At 42.2% G+C, this 19,354-nt stretch overlaps 1 protein-coding gene and 1 long non-coding RNA gene across 7 annotated transcripts; both read right to left on the reverse strand.

Moving 5' to 3' along the window:
* Positions 1–6,673: 6,673 nt before the first annotated feature.
* On the reverse strand, positions 6,674–10,740 carry LOC115559000 (solute carrier family 25 member 44). 2 transcript variants are annotated; one of them, XM_030377588.1, is made up of 4 exons: positions 10,543–10,740; positions 9,360–9,997; positions 9,121–9,248; positions 6,674–8,186 (listed from the first exon to the last, which is right to left on the reverse strand). In XM_030377588.1, the coding sequence occupies exons 2-4, from the start codon at positions 9,985–9,987 to the stop codon at positions 7,995–7,997; spliced, it is 948 nt and encodes a 315-aa protein (XP_030233448.1). In that variant the 5' UTR covers positions 9,988–9,997; positions 10,543–10,740; the 3' UTR covers positions 6,674–7,994. The 2 variants fall into 2 exon arrangements, with proteins under 2 accessions (XP_030233448.1, XP_030233449.1); XM_030377589.1 differs by having other exon boundaries at positions 9,360–10,022; positions 10,543–10,724.
* A 328-nt stretch (positions 10,741–11,068) lies between these two features.
* On the reverse strand, positions 11,069–19,049 carry LOC115559057 (uncharacterized). 5 transcript variants are annotated; one of them, XR_003979411.1, is made up of 17 exons: positions 18,199–19,049; positions 17,660–17,717; positions 17,320–17,375; positions 16,991–17,046; positions 16,666–16,721; positions 16,338–16,393; positions 16,009–16,064; positions 14,259–14,314; positions 13,930–13,985; positions 13,602–13,657; positions 13,271–13,326; positions 12,939–12,994; positions 12,610–12,665; positions 12,282–12,337; positions 11,951–12,006; positions 11,325–11,401; positions 11,069–11,243 (listed from the first exon to the last, which is right to left on the reverse strand). It is a non-coding gene; the product is annotated as an uncharacterized LOC115559057 (long non-coding RNA). The 5 variants fall into 5 exon arrangements; XR_003979414.1 differs by lacking the exon at positions 14,259–14,314; XR_003979412.1 differs by lacking the exon at positions 13,271–13,326.
* Between the last annotated feature and the right edge of the window lie 305 nt (positions 19,050–19,354).

Genomic DNA, 19,354 nt, shown 5'->3' on the forward strand with positions numbered 1-19,354 from the left:
TACATCCAAATAGTTTAGCGCTTTTCTTGCATCTTATAACCTTTGTCGTGTTTTATATTGTTAATACAAGTTGTGTCATATATTCTGTGTGTGTGTGTATTGCTTTAGTCTATAGCGTTGTCGTCGACATGGTATGTTCCTTCGTTCCTGAATGCAATCAATGTGTAGGCCTAACGTTACTCGTGTTTAATGTGAATTCAGTTATACGTATATATTCAACATTTTGTATTCCTAGCTTTTTTACTTCCCAAATTACTTAATAGCACTGCTAGTGCTATATCATATATATATATATATATATATATATATATATATATATATATATATATATATATATATATATATATATATAACATATTTCATATCATTCATATATCATGAAAACATATTGTTTTTACAGCAGCCAGACCAATGGACACCCTGCCTCAGCTGAATCTCTGAAGCTAAGCAGGTGTGGGCTTGGTTAGTACCCAGAGGCCTAAAAAAAAAAAAAGTTTGGTTCCTGTTGTTTGTCAGTTGAGGTCATGGGTAGGTAGGAAACCGGAACCAAATAATTTTTTTTTTAGGCCCGATTGGAGACCAACTGGGAACACTGTTTTGTTTCTGAAAGTGGTGTCGGTTGGTGGCCAGTAGGTGGCACTCTTCCCTATGCCCAAAACTTCCATCCCGATGCCCCAGTGCAGTGACGGGGACTTTGCTACGGAAGCTGTCCTTCAGAGGAGACGTAAAACCGAAGTCCTGACTCACTGAGGTCATCAAAGATCCAAGGGCAAGTATCACAAAGAGTATGGGATTCCCTGGTGTCCTGGCTATAACTGCCCAACCATGCTCATTCAATTCTGCCCCCCTGATCAACCCCCTGCATAATTGGCTCATTCATTAATTCCCTCACTCTCCACCTCAAGCTGGTGTGTGGTGAGCACACTGGCCCAAGGTGCGGTGGAATCTCTCCATCATGCGGTCACTCTTGGGCCGCAAGGGGGTGGTGTGTGTCTCGTGTATGCCCAGCCGCTCACACATGGTGGCAAACACCGGGACTCAAAAGTTCCTCATCACTATGTTTGCTCTCTGGCCCTCCCAAGCGTCTGAACATTCCCCTCACCAGGGCATCTAGTATGGTCTCTGCCTGTCTGGGATTGCGTATGCCTTTGGCCATTTTGTGAAATAGTCCATTGCGGAGAGGACATAGTGGTTACCAGTGGTTCTGGTGATCTAAAATGTTGAAAAAATTTGAATTTAATAGATTTGATTTCCTGTATTCTGGTTCATTTTGGGGATGGCCACTACCTACTACCTACTATTCAGCAGATTCATAGCCTACATCCTGACTTGCAGGGCCTGGACAAGCTTACACTGCATATACAGACCTACTTTATGGCCATTCCGCCAGCCATTGCTATTAGACCAATTGTTGTTATTCTGATATTGAGACAAATCAACATCACAGTCCTACATGTAGTTGTGTTGAGCGAATGCTGCTGAGGGAGGTAGCCTATTTGATGGATTCGGTGCATTGTCCAATCATGTGGTGATAACAAAAAAGAAAAGCGATACCATTGGCCTGGGGCGCATACTGGTGTGTCCCGAGGGCAAATTTTCTTGCGCCAATGAAAAGCTGTCTCTGCTTGATAGACAGCAAAAAGTTAGCGAACTTACATTTTCTCCAACGTGGCCTGCGCCCCTGATTTGGAGGAGTGCTTTATTTCGAATGACCAATAACTAGCCTAGCCCTTAGACGTTCTTCTGACGCATTTACTTGTCACTGGCAGTGACAAGTATCTGACACAATTAAACGAGGATATACGCTATGTATTTTTGTTGATTTATTTTGTATTGATAATAGTTGATTAATAGTTGGCAGATATAGGCCTATTCAAGTGAATATTTCACGGAGGGGCGGCGCCCTAGCGCCCTCTATTGACCCAACGCCCAGAGTCGGCGCCAGAGACGGGCACTGTCGTTTGAGAAATATTTTAACCCAGTGGAGTCAAAAACAGCAGAAATGCACAAGTTTTTCTTTCCTAGCAATAGGCGAATTATTTATTATTATCATTATAACTTATTAACAGTAGTAGTATTTGTATTATTATCTACAATAGGTTATTCTTGTTGTTGAGGCTATGGATGCAGCCAGTTTACACATTCACACGCAAAGACGATAGGCCTAAGGCGGAGGGCGCTAAACGCGTTAATAAATGCAATAGGTATGATAAGTCAGACAATAGTTGTTTTTTTTACCGCTCAACAGTTTATGCACTTTAAAAAAAAAAAACACAAGGCCTGCCACTGGTTATAGACATTAGACAACCGCCTCCACACTCCAAAAACACCCCTGGACAACATCAGGGTTATAAACATTGGAGAACAGCCTCCAGTCCACCCTCATTAAAAACATCCCTGGACAACTCGGGACCGCTGACAGAAGCACTGCATTCGGTTAACAAGTAACCACGCAACAGGCAGAACTGACACAACGCCATACTGCAGTCACGTAGCATACAAAACACAAATGCAAATGGACCCAGCAAACATCAATCAACAATCCACCTGCTTAGTAAGCCTTATAATGAAAGCCAGGGCTGGCAAGAACTGAAATAAACCAAAGGCTTACCGTCAGAAGAGTTGCAGGCGACGAGTAGGCATACTGCTGAAAAGTCTGAGTATTCTGTCCTTTCATTCGTTTGCGCATTTGCGTGTTAAGTCTTTCACGAATGCAAGTTGCACCAACCTGGCCTTTCTCTCGTGTAGCATTGTGCGTCTGTGTTCCGAAAAAATCATCTCTTGCTTTTTTGACATTAAAAACTCTTTAGCAACTTCGAACTCAGATTCCACCTCAGTCGAATGCGACTGGTCAGGCCTAAAATGTAAACTGATCAAATGCAGCGACACTATTTCCGTTTCAAACTAGCAGCATTTGGATTCTTGCGCGCAAATGTAACAAGTTTACTCAGCAACCAATGAGCATTGACCGTCACCGAACCTGGCATGTACAACCAAAATTATGCGATTTCCCCTTTTTTTTTCTTGTATTTCTTGAATTTCATTGAAGTTACAGTTTGCACATTCATTATAATAGTAATAATTATAACTAACTAATTATAATTATTTTTTTGTGCCCGACTGTGCTAGGGGGGGCACCAATGGCCGCTAGGGGGGGGCACGGCCCACAAATGCCAAAGTGCCCCACCTTGCCGCCGGCACTGCCAAGCAACGCCACTGGTGGTTACCACTGTCTGAGCGAGGCAACGGACCCACTACATCCACCGCCACTCTTTCCATTGGTGTCCCCCACTGGAAACTGTTGGAGCGGAGCACGTGAACAACCAGGGGGACCTATCCGTGCTGTACAGGCGTCACAGCGGCAGCAAAAGTCCTCATCGTCCCTCCTCACTGACCCCACTAGAAGCTCTAGCGGAGGCGCTGCAAACTTGGACCACAGCCCCTTGGTTGTTGTTGAAAACACGGTCACCTCTTCCCACGGTGATAGCACCTGTGCCTCCACCCAAAGCAGTACAGGCTGTAGGTCGGTGTCTTGCTCCTGCTGCTGTCTCCACCCCGCCACATCCACTGCCTACAGCTCCCGGCAGAGGGGAAACCTCTACTTGTCGCAGTGAGGACAGTACATCCCACTTCTGACACCAATATAACGTTCAAGGCGGAGGCGGTATCTAATCCAACTGTTTATCAACCAACTGTAATCAATTCAGAACGGTAGGTAGGAATATTAACCAACGGTTACTACAAACTCCACACAAACTAAGGCCCCGTCCACATGGAGCTGATTTTTTGGTGGAACCGCATGTCTTGTGCGTTTGCCCGAAAAGGCACTTTTCTGAAACCAGGTCCCAGGGTGGATTCAAATAGAAACGGAACTAACGGTTTTGTATATATGTGTATGTATAGGGTGATATCAGCTAAATTGGGCCAGTTTTGAGGAAATTGCTTGGGACAATACCACAATAGCATATGTGCCTTTTCCATGTGTTTTATGATTAATAATAACTTTCTGATAACTTTGTGTGGAAATTATATAATTATTAAGGCCCTACAGTTCTTGGAACATCAGCTGTGCCAACTTTTTTTGCATGAGCAGTTTCGGTTAAATAGGCCAGCTGTTCAGGTAAGATAGGCCAGGTCAAACTGCAAAGGGACATAGTCATTTATCATCAATTTTAATTGTAAAAAACAATTGCTTATACAGCCACATAACATTTAAACTGCATTAAACAAACATATTCATAGTGCCGTTAAAACAACAGCAAGAAAAAGCACAGATCAGTGAACTGATGTCAGGTGTGTGTGTGTGTGTGTGTGTGTGTGTGTGTGTGTGTGTGTGTGTGTGTGTGTGTGTGTGTGTGTGTGTGTGTGTGTGTGTGTGTGTGTGTGTGTGTGTGTGTGTGTGTGTGTGATGGACTAATTCATTAATTCATGTTTTAATCAAACCAGAGGACAAAAGGCCATACACTGTTACCACACTGATGTCTATGACTGGAGGAATGTCTACAACTTAATTTTAAAACACAATTGCTTATACAGCCACATAACATTTAAACTGCATTAAACAAACATATTCATAGTGCCATTAAAACCACAAGAACAAATAAAGCTTCACTACACAAAAGCTACAACCCAGTCATATGTAACAAGTTACACAAACACAGCAAAAGTAGTTCACATAGGAAGCTAGCCTACTTTGAGTTGCGCTAATTTCACATTACAATAAACATACATGTTTTAGTTTAACCAAATGTCATGCACATGTGTGTATGTTTATTTGTGAGTGATACACAGAGGATGGCCCATTTTAGCTGAAACCATGTGGCCCATTTTATCTTATTGGGTTAAGGCAAATTGGGCCGCCAAGATAAACATCACTTTTCCAAAAAATATGAACTTCAGATACCAAACTAACTACCAAACTTTGTTTTTAATAGATGTATCATCCTTATAATAGTTTAGTTCGATTTGGTATGCCAGGCTACTTAGCATTCAGCTTTCTGGTGCAGTTTAGATTTTAATCATTGCCCCACCCATCATAGCAACCATAAACCAATCAAATCACCTGTTATTTTTCAATCACAGTTATGTCAACAGTTTGAAATCCTTTGCAGTCATTTGGCTCTAAATTCCAGAGGGGGTGGGACCCCCAAACCTTAAATGGCCCATTTTACCTGATATCACCCTACATTGTATATATACAATGTAGGTATATATACTATTATATATACTATATATAATAGTTTAAAATACATCTATTGATGCACTTAGACACATCATCAGTGATGGAACCTGGGGTCATTGGGTGTTTCGGGTCTCGCAACATCATACACCCTCAACCAGGCGACCCAGCCGGGATTGATCAAGTCCCAACTTGTGTCTAAGTAGCATGTACCCACGGATCGCCCCTCTTGATCCACAGCCCTCGAGAGGCCTTCTCGGCTGCCTCTGTGGTGGTCTTGATGGCCTTTCTCTGACGTGCACCTGTGACTCCAAGCATGCTGTATGCTTTGATCGCGCTGCAAAGCCTCTACAGCCCACCTCTATTGGCACACACCGGGCACGCCACCCCCGTCTGCGGCACCCCTCCACTAAGTTGGCATACTTGGCACGCTTCCTCTCATTGGCCTCTTCCATGCGCTCCTCCCAGGGAACTGTCAGCTCCAGTAGGACCACCTGTTTGGTTGAATCTGAGAACAGAACTATGTCTGGTCTCAGGGTGGTTTCCACGATGTGCTCTGGGAATCTGAGCTGCTTCCCCAGGTCGGCCTTCATCTGCCAGTCCGGTGCGGTTCCAAGGAGTTCCGCTGCCCCCCTTGGCTTGGGCTTAGGCTTCTCCCCTGCTCGATTGAAAGCAATCGCCTGCCTTGCTGGTCGGAGAGGCTTGTTCTGGGTGATGCTGGTGAAGATGGTTTCTGCTATCGCCTTCAGCACCCGGTCGTGGCGCCAAGTGTAGCGTCCTTCTCCCAGGGCTTTGGAGCAACAGCTGAGGATGTGCTCGAGCGTTCCCATTCTGAGGCACAAAGGACATGATGGTGCGTCAACCTTGCCCCAGCAGAAGAGGTTGGATGGGCTGGGTAAGGCGTCATAGACGGACGCAATCAGGAACTTGATCCGGTAAGGCTCAGCTTGCCAAAGCTCAGACCAGGAGATCTTGCGGTCCACTGCCTGTTCCCATCTCGTCCATGCGCCTTGCTGTCGCATCCCCACCATCTGGCTAGCACGCAGTTCCTCCACGCCAGTTCTCACTTCCTCTTGGACCAATCGGCGTCTGTCTTTGCCCAGGGCTTTGTCGTAGCGTGTGGTTGCAACGCTACCAAGCCCTGCTCGTCAAGATGCCACTGGGCCGACCAGCACGCTGTGACGCAAGCGTGACTCCGCCTGCTCGACTGCTTCTAATATATACAATATATACATTGTATATGCAATGGTGTATATACCATATGAAATTAATTGCGAAGATGGTGACTGTTAAACATCAGTTTAAAAACTAAAGGGTTTCAATCAAGAACTTTCAGTTGGGAGTGGGCACTATTTTGACACATTTTCCATTACAACCTAATTAAATTTGAATTTAATTCATTGCAAACATAGGTTAAAGTTATACCTTCAGAAAGTAATAATTTATGATACATTTCAATTCAAATTGGCAACACTAAAATGAAAAACACCTTGCTCAAGTTACCATTTGAGATATTTTATTAACAACAAAAAAGTGTTCGGCACAAGTCACATTAATGCAAATAAAATTACATAGGAAAATTTCCATTGAATGAGGAATGGTTGATATTAAGGAGCTAAAAAGTATGATTTCCTTTTCAATATTGTCATTTGAACAGCCTGTCATTTTCTATTTGATTGGAATATTAGCTCATTTGCATATTTTGCTACATTTGACAACAGCCGTATTTGTTAGTCAATCATGATGAATATACATCTTTCCCATTTAAATGTGAGGATGAGGATGCTTCCTGCTGAATGCAACACGTTGCTTACAGCCATGTCTTCTCTACAGAGGCCCAAAACCTCAAAAAACGTTGATAACAAAGTAATTCAATATAATTTGATCCAATCACATATATTTCATGGTAAATCATGAATAGACAAAAACTAAAATAATTAGTGTTAACTTAATCCCCTCCTTTACAATAACTTAACACATAGCCATTATCAACTGTACAATCAAATTTTATGCTGAAATATAATTCAAACATGGTAAGATTGCACAATGATTTACTGCGTCAGTAAAGGTAAAGAGCATAGTTTCCAGTGAATGTGAATAATATTCTACCCTCACACCAAGTTGGCTGGTGGACCAGTATACCAACAAAAAAAACACTTTAATATAACCACTTTTAGTCAGGTAATCAAATGGCACACAAAACACACCTTCTACAAGCAGGCCTTTTTCTCTGCACAATTTTGAAATTGTCCCTGAGCTAGCATGCTATGAGGTAGAAAACAACCAAACAAAGTATTCTACATCTCCTAATGGTAAACATTTTAAATAAATAAATTAATGTGTTTGGTTGCTTCCCTTCTGTTCATAACAATTATTAAAGAATTGGTGGCCAAGCATTGGATATCATTCAGTGTCCAATATGTTTGTTAGCTTAGCACTTGTAAAACAGGCTAAAAAAAACCAAGAGAAAAAACAGGCTAAGAGAGGGTCTGAACCTGGATTATCATTTAAAAAATGTTGTGAACAACTAGAAGTTAGCACATTTTACAGGCAAGTTTGGAGGGAAAAATGGGTACACAAGGTTCCATATTGCACACACCTTCATAAAAACAGTCCTCTTATCTACCTACTACAAAATCAAATGCCCATCCATATCCTCCATTTACAAAGACAGAGGAATCATGTTGGTCCCAATGTGGACATCATCCAGTGTTCCTCATCTCCATTGAGGTTGATCAGATGTAGAGTGTTTTAAACAGGGCAGTGGGCCCTGGATCGGGCGCAGACTACAACCATGTGGGGTCCTGCGTGGGTTCTACCAGTGTCTTGAGTCCACCAGCTCGGGACGTAGGCTCACTTTCTTTAGCGTCTCGTAGCCCACCACCATCACAATAGCGGTGGGCGCCGAGGAAATGATTCGGGCCGAGAGCCCTTTGGACATCCCCCAAGCGCCCTCCTCTGCGATCAGCTGTTTGAAGGTCTCCACGATGGATGACCTGCCTTCCACCTAGTGGACGTACAACAATGCCACTTTATGAGCAGAAACAGTACTGCATTTTATGTATTTGCAGTGATGCAAGGCCAAAATACTGAGCTCCGGATGCCTGCATAATAAATATATATATATAGCTTGCTTTGCCTAATTTCCAAATAGGTCTCATCGTGGGACAAAAACAGGTGTCTCTTATAACACGTATAAGGGTCTGCTCTTTTTATGTTCCAGGGCCCTGAAAGTAGAGTTATAGCCCATAACCACATGCACTTCAAGACGGATATTCGCCGAATCAGCCCCTCCGGAGTTTGACCGGGTAGGCCCCTAGGGTAAAGTTTGGAGTATCAGAAAGATGGAGATTTCACACAAGCGAGCGGGCGCATTGCTGACATGTTGATAAAGTTTCCATCATGCAAATGTAGCTGCTGCATACTTTTCTCTTGCCTGTATTTTGTGTTCTACTTTCCACACTCTGTTGATATTGCGCCTATGTCCAAATAAATTAAGTGTTGATATCACCGCAAAAAGAGTCAGCATTACAGAGTAGGCAGCCTCATACACGATCTTCGATGTGTTAAAAACATACACAGCTACTTCTGTTGCATACCGTTGCATACCGTTGCATACCGTTGCATACCGTTGCCTTATGGCAACGGTATTTATGTAGTATTTTCGATATGTGTAAACACGACTGATGCATCTTATCTCCAGCTGTGGGTTGCATGTGTGAAAGGGCAACTCTGGATCATTTCCGGACACGATTCTCCAAAGATGATGCAGAGTTCATGTGTGAAAGGCCTATTACCTTCACTATTTCACCCTTCTACCAGTGCCCTGGTAAATAAAAGGAACAGACTTATAAGAGACACCTTTGTCTGTCGCATGATGACGCCCATTGTGAAATGGGTCTGTTGACCATCAATCCCTCGAAAGTCACAGACGCCCCTACCTGCACTCTGGCTCTGACCACATCCATTGGGTTGGTGACAGTAGAGGCAGTGGCAGCAGCTAGTGGCCCAGCCACGGCCTGCAGTAGTAGGTGAGGGCAGTCGGTGGGGGCCCACTTGGAAAGCTGTTCTGTTAAACAAAGACATGTATTTATTGTTTGTGTCTTATGGAAGTGTATTGGATTAACATATTTCTACGCTATTATTACTATTATTATACATTAACAACTATAATGCTTACCAGCATAAAAATGGTAAAAAGGCCACCAGACAGCACTATTTGGGATGTAAGTGAGCAGGGAAGCCACGTATCCCCTGTAGAAGCCCCGGAATCCATCAGCAGCAAAAATCTGTGAGATGATGTCCCTGGTTTGGCCAAACATCCTCTTGGACATGCCCTCCCGAACCTTGGCCTCCAGCTGGAAGCGGGTGGGGTGCCCCTCCTGGCCCTGCATCATCAGCTGCTGGGAGACCACGTCTATTGGCACAGTGATGCTCTGCGCCACCAGGGAGGCCGAGCCGCCGGCGACCAATGACTTCAACGTGTTGTCACTGGAATAGTTAGAGACGTACTTCCTCACCAGTTCGTAGGTGGTGATGTAGGCCTGGCCTGAGATCAGTGTGAAGGAGTTGACCATGAAGCCACGATACAGACCCCGCACACCTTCTCTTTTGAGAATCTTAAAGAAGGCGTCGAAGGTGCCACTGTAAAGGGATTTGCCCTTCTGGACCTGCAGCCGGGTACGGATGAGTGTGGCAGGGTAGACAGTGGCCCGGATGGACATAGTCATGAACACCCCAAAGGAGTAGAATTTTCTTTTGTCCAGATCCTCCCATTCTATGATTGGGATGTTTCTCTTCTGCTGCATCCTTCCCCCTCTGAAAGACCCACATCAGAGTTAACCTTTAATATTAGAAATACATTTGGTCAGGGCCTTAAGACTTTTTTTTTTTAATTGTCATGTCTTTACAAAGCTTGCGTGCTATGGTTTCAATTGCATGTTTGCCATGCCAAAGCTAGCAGAGTTACAAAGGTCAAACCAATCGGGGAATTAAATATTGATCAAAGCGGTTTGGCGTTGTACATGTAAGTATTGCATTGCATGTCATCATAATTAAGCGCCATGAATACTGAAATGAAAATAAGCCGAATGTAAAACAACTAGCCAAAACAATGCGACAGGTTAGAGGACTCGATGTCCCGGACAGATGTAACGTTACTGGCACCCGATTCGTCGATAAAGTTCAAATTAACAGGGGATTCAAATAAACAAGGGGCGCACTAAGAAACACTGGATTTCACTTTAAATGCCTTATTTTCGCTTTATGGCAATTACCGGAGCTAAATTAGCATTGCACTAAGCTAGCTCCCGATTGTCAACATTAGCTTTTTAGTATGAACCAGCTTTAGCATAAACCCTTACCTTATATCAGATTTGTTTTACGTCAAACTAATACGCATCGCATTTCCCACTTCCAATTTCGTGCAAACGAACTAAAATAGTTTCGTTTGGCAAGGTAGTTTTAAGCGAAGGGTAGAAGCAGCCGGCAGGAGTTACGGTCAACCCGGACAGGAGTTAGTTTCTGCCCACATACCTTCCGGTTTCATTGAGTTCTTCACGTATTCTGCGTTCAACTTGTGTTTAAATGCCGCCTCTTTGAGGCTATCGTCGAGGCGTTAAGAGTTTATCGTTTGGATTTTAAATTAACATAGTTCTCCAGATAGTTTGACAGCCAGGTGACCGAGATTGGTAAAACGTAATAAAAAAAAAGTAATATCTATTGTCCAGTAACACATGCGTATCGAATTAATGCATTATCAATATTACAGTTAAATATATTTGTATAGTATATATATGCATATGACCATGATGGAATAGTTTCTGTATGGATGACCTCCTAATTGTAAATTAATTCAAGTTAAATAATATTACCATAACAGCCAAACAATTCCCGTTTTTCAACAACATTTTATTGTTCACATTTGGCAATGTCAAGTTCAGAAAACAGCCAGCCCTAAAATGCAGTTTCTGCAGTACAAAATACAAATATTGTGTATTTGACAATCAGCTCCATGACAACCCTCTGCCGGCTGGATAAAACTTGCCTCAGGAACTGGTAGGTTCTGTGAAATAAATAGAGGGAATAACATTAATACCAAGTCATGGATGTGGACCAACATAATTATATTGAATGCATATTATACCTTCCGTCTGCAGTGCTTTGTGCCTTCCGTGTCTGTAGAACCAGCATGATGTTCTACAATTGCCAGGTCCGAACAACCTTGAAAGTGGAAGGGTAAACGCTTGCTTTAAAATACAATCCAAAACTCTTGGGAGGATACAAATGTGGTACATCCAAATAAGTTACAACATTTTGACTACCATATCCAGTTGGTCTCAGAATATGTATGGTTATACAGTTGTTCACAAGGATGCATGTTTATTCATCAGACTAGTCATCGTGTTTTAAAACAAATGCAGGTTTACAATCATTTTTAATGGTATTAGTAAGAGATCCGGCATCTTATCCATCTAGCACTCTATGGTCATCACTGGATTGTCTCCTGGGGTGAATAAAATAATTAAATTTTTCTATCTAAAGATAATTTGGCATTCAAAATACACATTTGTATTAGTATAAATTACTGCCAGTTTTGACCTTGCAAATATGTGAAATTATTCTAATTTGATCAGCAGCTGATTAATCATGGTTGGTCTCAGGAGGTTGTAGGGTTATCCATCACTCGTTCAGTGTGGTGTATGTTTTTTCATCACAGAACAGACCATACCAAGAGTGATAATTATACTATATGTATCAGCTGGACATTACCTGTGGAACAGCTGGATCGACGATGCGAGCCTCACACAAAATGTCAGCATCTTTGGCTGTGGTGAAACAATTTATGAAGAGATTAGTAAAAACACTGGATGGAAAGTGACCTTAATGTCAAATTAACATTTTGCCTCTGTAGTCAACAAGGGTATTTTGACAATTTCTACAAAACTGAAGTTTTACAAGTGACTATAATGGTCGTTGCCATTTGAAGGCCTCAGAAAGCAATGGGTTATACATCACTGGTTCAGCGTGGTGCATGTTTTTTCATCACAGACCATAGCACTTCTTAAGAGCGATAGTTATTATATAATAAGATGGATGTTACCTGTGGACCAGCGGGATCGACGATACGGGCTTCACACAAAATGTCTGCATCTTTGGCTGTGGTGAAACAATTGAGGAGATTAGTGAAAACAGTGGATGGAAAGTAACCTTAATGTCAAATTAATATTTTGCCTCTGTCGTCAACAAGGGTATTTTGACAATTTCTACAAAACTGAAGTTTTACAAGTGACTATAATGGTCGTTGCCATTTGAAGGCCTCAGAAAGCAATGGGTTATACATCACTGGTTCAGCGTGGTGCATGTTTTTTCATCACAGACCATAGCACTTCTTAAGAGGGATAGTTATTATATAATAAGATGGGTGTTACCTGTGGACCAGCGGGATCGACGATACGGGCTTCACACAAAATGTCTGCATCTTTGGCTGTGGTGAAACAATTGAGGAGATTAGTGAAAACAGTGGATTGAAAGTGACCTTAATGTCAAATTAACATTTCGCCTCTGTCGTCAACAAGGGTATTTTGACAATTTCTACAAAAGGTGAAGTTTTACAAGTGACTATAATGGTCGTTGCCATTTGAAGGCCTCAGAAAGCAATGGGTTATACATCACTGGTTCAGCGTGGTGCATGTTTTTTCATCACAGACCATAGCACTTCTTAAGAGGGATAGTTATTATATAATAAGATGGATGTTACCTGTGGACCAGCTGGACCGACGATACAAGCTTCACACAAAATGTCAGCATCTTTGGCTGTGGTGAAACAATTTATGAAGAGATTAGTAAAAACACTGGATGGAAAGTGACCTTGATGTGAAATTAACATTTCGCCTCCGTTGTCAACAAGGGTATTTTGACAATTTCTACAAAATATCTAGTTTTACGAGTGAATATAATGGTCGTTGCCATTTGAAGGCCTCAGAAAGCAATGGGTTATACATCACTGGTTCAGCGTGGTGCATGTTTTTTCATCACAGACCATAGCACTTCTTAAGAGCGATAGTTATTATATAATAAGATGGATGTTACCTGTGGACCAGCGGGATCGACGATACGGGCTTCACACAAAATGTCTGCATCTTTGGCTGTGGTGAAACAATTTATGAAGAGATTAGTAAAAACACTGGATGGAAAGTGACCTTAATGTCAAATTAACATTTTGCCTCTGTAGTCAACAAGGGTATTTTGACAATTTCTACAAAACTGAAGTTTTACAAGTGACTATAATGGTCGTTGCCATTTGAAGGCCTCAGAAAGCAATGGGTTATACATCACTGGTTCAGCGTGGTGCATGTTTTTTCATCACAGACCATAGCACTTCTTAAGAGCGATAGTTATTATATAATAAGATGGATGTTACCTGTGGACCAGCGGGATCGACGATACGGGCTTCACACAAAATGTCTGCATCTTTGGCTGTGGTGAAACAATTGAGGAGATTAGTGAAAACAGTGGATGGAAAGTAACCTTAATGTCAAATTAATATTTTGCCTCTGTCGTCAACAAGGGTATTTTGACAATTTCTACAAAACTGAAGTTTTACAAGTGACTATAATGGTCGTTGCCATTTGAAGGCCTCAGAAAGCAATGGGTTATACATCACTGGTTCAGCGTGGTGCATGTTTTTTCATCACAGACCATAGCACTTCTTAAGAGGGATAGTTATTATATAATAAGATGGGTGTTACCTGTGGACCAGCGGGATCGACGATACGGGCTTCACACAAAATGTCTGCATCTTTGGCTGTGGTGAAACAATTGAGGAGATTAGTGAAAACAGTGGATTGAAAGTGACCTTAATGTCAAATTAACATTTCGCCTCTGTCGTCAACAAGGGTATTTTGACAATTTCTACAAAAGGTGAAGTTTTACAAGTGACTATAATGGTCGTTGCCATTTGAAGGCCTCAGAAAGCAATGGGTTATACATCACTGGTTCAGCGTGGTGCATGTTTTTTCATCACAGACCATAGCACTTCTTAAGAGGGATAGTTATTATATAATAAGATGGATGTTACCTGTGGACCAGCTGGACCGACGATACAAGCTTCACACAAAATGTCAGCATCTTTGGCTGTGGTGAAACAATTTATGAAGAGATTAGTAAAAACACTGGATGGAAAGTGACCTTGATGTGAAATTAACTAGAGATGCACCGATCAACCGGCCGCCGATTAAAAAAGCCGGTTTTGTATCCAATCGGCCACAATCGGTGACCTGCCGGTCACTGTCGTAATTTCCGGTTTTCGGCCGATCAAACTCACCCGCATGCGCGGTGCGTAGCAGCTCAAGGCGCCCAGAGCGCGGGAAGAAAAACATGTCGCTGATTTGGACTTATTTCACTGTGTGCCAGGACGACCCAAAACACGCTGTTTGTAATGCTTGCAAGTCAAAAATAAGCCGTGGGGGATCATGTTGCTAGGTACGCGTCCTGCGTCCCTGACGCATTCAAATCTGAAAGGACGCACTAAACTCACTATCCATGCGTCCCGGGGACGCATCTAATTTTCCCCATGAAAAACGATACATTGTGAACATTAAACAACTCGTGTTTAATCACAGTAACTGGCCAAAGAAACCTTCTTGTGAGCAGACCAGACAAGCACTGTTTCAACCCTCTGCGCATCTACTCGGCGCAGACGTGATCCCCTGTTCAAAGTATCGCGACATGCTAATTTAGCCGCTACCAAAACAACTAGCTCGTCACCGCTGATTTCATTTCAACAATTAAAAATACAAACTTCATAGTAAATAAACCCACGTTTCCACTGCTCGATGCTGTGCTCATTCGTGTCGATTATGTTGTAACGTTTAGGGGACGTGCTGTAATGAAATAAATGAAACATAATCCGGTGGTGGTGATGAAAACTACATTGAACGGCAGCCTACATATTGTTATGCCCAAACGGCGCCTGCGCATACATCGCGCTTCCAACGAGATCCCGTTTTTCTCGAGAAACAGGCAGAGAAGAGAGAACGCAAAAATACCACCAAAGAAAAAGATGAAACCTATTGCAGGTCAGCAAACTATTGCAGCTGCATTTTCTGTCCCCACTACCTCTGCACTCCTCCCTGACTCTGATCAGCCTAGAGAGAGTACCTCAACATTGCCTGTACCTACTTCTGCCTCCCCCTCTACTGAGCCTGATGAGCCCACTGCAGAAGAATTGCCTCAACCTTCTACATGTTCCTCCCAAAAAAAGCGAACTTTTCTGAAGCAGTGGCTCACCACATACAAATGGCTGCGCTTTTCAGATGACAATTTCATGTATTGAGTTTAACACTATTAATTTCATTTAAGAAATAGAATAATAATAAAAAAGAAACACATTTTTTAAACTGGGGAGTCGGGACCCATTGAATTTCTCAGGGACCCACCCAACTCGCCACCTGTGGGTCCCGGGGACTCACTACATTGAAAACCTATCAACATATTATATGATTATAATTATTTCTTAGAAAATCGGTATCGGAAAAACCGGTTTTGGCAGGTCAGACCTCCTTAAAAACCGGAAATCGGTATCGGCCAAGAATTTTGCAATCGGTGCATCTCTAAAATTAACATTTCGCCTCCGTTGTCAACAAGGGTATTTTGACAATTTCTACAAAATATCTAGTTTTACGAGTGAATATAATGGTCGTTGCCATTTGAAGGCCTCAGAAAGCAATGGGTTATACATCACTGGTTCAGCGTGGTGCATGTTTTTTCATCACAGACCATAGCACTTCTTAAGAGCGATAGTTATTATATAATAAGATGGATGTTACCTGTGGACCAGCGGGATCGACGATACGGGCTTCACACAAAATGTCTGCATCTTTGGCTGTGGTGAAACAATTGAGGAGATTAGTGAAAACAGTGGATGGAAAGTGACCTTAATGTCAAATTAACATTTTGCCTCTGTCGTCAACAAGGGTATTTTGACAATTTCTACAAAAGGTGAAGTTTTACAAGTGACTATAATGGTCGTTGTCATTTGAAGGCCTCAGAAAGCAATGGGTTATACATCACTGGTTCAGCGTGGTGCATGTTTTTTCATCACAGACCATAGCACTTCTTAAGAGCGATAGTTATTATATAATAAGATGGATGTTACCTGTGGACCAGCGGGATCGACGATACGGGCTTCACACAAAATGTCTGCATCTTTGGCTGTGGTGAAACAATTGAGGAGATTAGTGAAAACAGTGGATGGAAAGTAACCTTAATGTCAAATTAATATTTTGCCTCTGTCGTCAACAAGGGTATTTTGACAATTTCTACAAAACTGAAGTTTTACAAGTGACTATAATGGTCGTTGCCATTTGAAGGCCTCAGAAAGCAATGGGTTATACATCACTGGTTCAGCGTGGTGCATGTTTTTTCATCACAGACCATAGCACTTCTTAAGAGCGATAGTTATTATATAATAAGATGGATGTTACCTGTGGACCAGCGGGATCGACGATACGGGCTTCACACAAAATGTCTGCATCTTTGGCTGTGGTGAAACAATTGAGATTAGTGAAAACAGTGGATGGAAAGTGACCTTAATGTCAAATTAACATTTTGCCTCTGTCGTCAACAAGGGTATTTTGACAATTTCTACAAAACTGAAGTTTTACAAGTGACTATAATGGTCGTTGCCATTTGAAGGCCTCAGAAAGCAATGGGTTATACATCACTGGTTCAGCGTGGTGCATGTTTTTTCATCACAGACCATAGCACTTCTTAAGAGGGATAGTTATTATATAATAAGATGGATGTTACCTGTGGACCAGCGGGATCGACGATACGGGCTTCACACAAAATGTCTGCATCTTTGGCTGTGGTGAAACAATTGAGGAGATTAGTGAAAACAGTGGATGGAAAGTGACCTTAATGTCAAATTAACATTTTGCCTCTGTCGTCAACAAGGGTATTTTGACAATTTCTACAAAATGTGAAGTTTTACAAGTGACTATAATGGTCGTTGTCATTTGAAGGCCTCAGAAAGCAATGGGTTATACATCACTGGTTCAGCGTGGTGCATGTTTTTTCATCACAGACCATAGCACTTCTTAAGAGGGATAGTTATTATATAATAAGCTGGACGTTACCTGTGGACCAGCTGGATCGACGTTACGAGCTTCACACAAAATGTCTGCATCTTTGGCTGTGGTGAAACAATTGATGAAGAGATTAGTAAAAACACTGGATGGAAAGTGACCTTAATGTCAAATTAACATTTCGCCTCCGTCGTTAAAAAGGTTTTTTTGACAATTTCTACAAAAGCTTAAGTTTTACAAGTGACTATAATGGTCGTTGCCATTTGAAGGCCTCAGAAATTAATGGGTTATACATCACTAGTTCAGCGTGGTGCATGTTTTTTCATCACAGACCATACAGTTTTAAGAGCGATTAGTCCAGTAAATAATCTTTAGAGCAAGGCTACGTTACCAGATGGGCTTGATCAACGGTACAAGCTTCAGACGGAACGTCTCCAACTCTTTGGCTGCTGTAAAACAATTTGCACAGCAGGATTAGTCTAAACACTTTATTGGAAAGTCCCTTCGACATATTTTATTCCCAAATTGTGAACATGCTAAACATTTGATCGAACGAGGGAATTTGGACTAACGTTAGGACTTGTAATATAACTTGATCAGTAAAGAATATGTTGTCGTCTCAGATAATAAGGAGTTACACATCAAGCTCTCAGCGTGGTGCATGTTTTCTCTTCATCGACTCATCCCGAAAGGTGGTTGCATAAAGCATATGGTGAATATATATTTTTTTCTCCTCGGCGTAAAGACTTGACTGCCTGCATGGGCCATCATGGTTGCTTCATATACTACATCCCAGGATAGTTTACTGGCGGTGTGGGGGTAAGTCCGTCTCGTTTACTCAGGGTATTTTGCAACATCTATTGCAATTTTAATAACGTTGTAACAAGGTATAGAGACAACACTAAATGTGGTTTGAAACCGCCAACGTACCTCATCTCCACAGCTTTATGACACGCGGTTGTAGAAGCAGAAGAGGTCGACGGGAAGTGCATCACCTTATATATACGCGAATTTAATAGGCAAAATAAAAGCCCCCTAAGGACTTCACAAACAAAGGACTTCTTAGAAACGAAGTAATCATACTATTCAATACAAAACAAAAGTAGGCCTATTGAGATATCTGACCTATTATTTTCAAATAACACTAAGCAATGTACATCTAATATTCATTTTTACAAAGGCACATTTCTCGCATCCTTTGACGACCCCCAAGCGGTAGATGGCGCTGCTCTGTATCAGAGTCTCCAACATCGGACAAGCATGCGTTGCGTTCAGGTTGCGTTGGATGCATTCTGGGATCAAAACGTGAGAAATGCAGGTGATAACCCCCCTATGCGACATGTCACATGACTTAGCGGAAAACTAGCGGGAGTTGTTGAATGGTGTTGGTGCAATACAATGTAAAGTTTGTTGTTTGTTTTCGGGCAGGTATGCTAAAGGGGCTTATGTAGCTAACAATAAACAACGACTAGCCAATGTCATGACTCATGGCACAATCACAAAGACGAACAGGAACGCTATAAGTGCTCAGAGACCGGGAATGGCGTCAAAAGCAACTCGGAAGGCTAGCGTCCGAGGTTCCGTGAACTCACCAATAGGCATGTTTTTGATTAGGCATGCGGCTTCGTTTGACATGCGTCAGAATGCATTCTGAAGCTGTGTTCGAAATCGTTCCCTATACACTCAGTTTAGAATAGTATAGTAATGGATGTCTTATCACTATCGGGGATTTTAAATTTGATTTTAATGAAAGCACAGCAGGAGAGAGATTTTCTCTGCCTGCTCCTTCAATTAAGAAGGAGGACAGCGCAGCAACGTCAATTTCTCGTCAGATCTTTATATTTACCCTATGCTCCGCCGCAAACAAGAGGAATTTGGATGCGAGTCCGCAGCCAAGACTGGTGGGAGAGAGTGGTCTTACGGGAATTTAGTGACCAGGAATCCTCGAAGGTCCAATTGCGAACTACTGCAGCTGCCATCTCTCTAAGTTAAGAAGTATTTTAACATTCAGCCTGCAAAAGTACTAGTAGTAGCCTACTCATTTACAGTTATCTCGGACGTGCGCGGACACTACGATAAGCGAACA

This window comes from Gadus morhua, chromosome 14 (assembly GCF_902167405.1).
Source record: "Gadus morhua chromosome 14, gadMor3.0, whole genome shotgun sequence".
In the NCBI taxonomy this organism is placed as follows: domain Eukaryota; kingdom Metazoa; phylum Chordata; class Actinopteri; order Gadiformes; family Gadidae; genus Gadus; species Gadus morhua.

Excerpts from the sequence above, each read along its gene's own strand:
- LOC115559000 (XM_030377588.1), bottom strand. The coding sequence starts at position 9,987 with ATGCAGCAGAAGAGAAACATCCCAATCATAGAATGGGAGGATCTGGAC. Across the intron at positions 9,249-9,359 it reads TTTTTACCATTTTTATGCTG|AACAGCTTTCCAAGTGGGCC; the intron begins GTAAGCATTATA and ends TTTGTTTAACAG. Across the intron at positions 8,187-9,120 it reads TGGTCAGAGCCAGAGTGCAG|GTGGAAGGCAGGTCATCCAT; the intron begins GTAGGGGCGTCT and ends TACGTCCACTAG.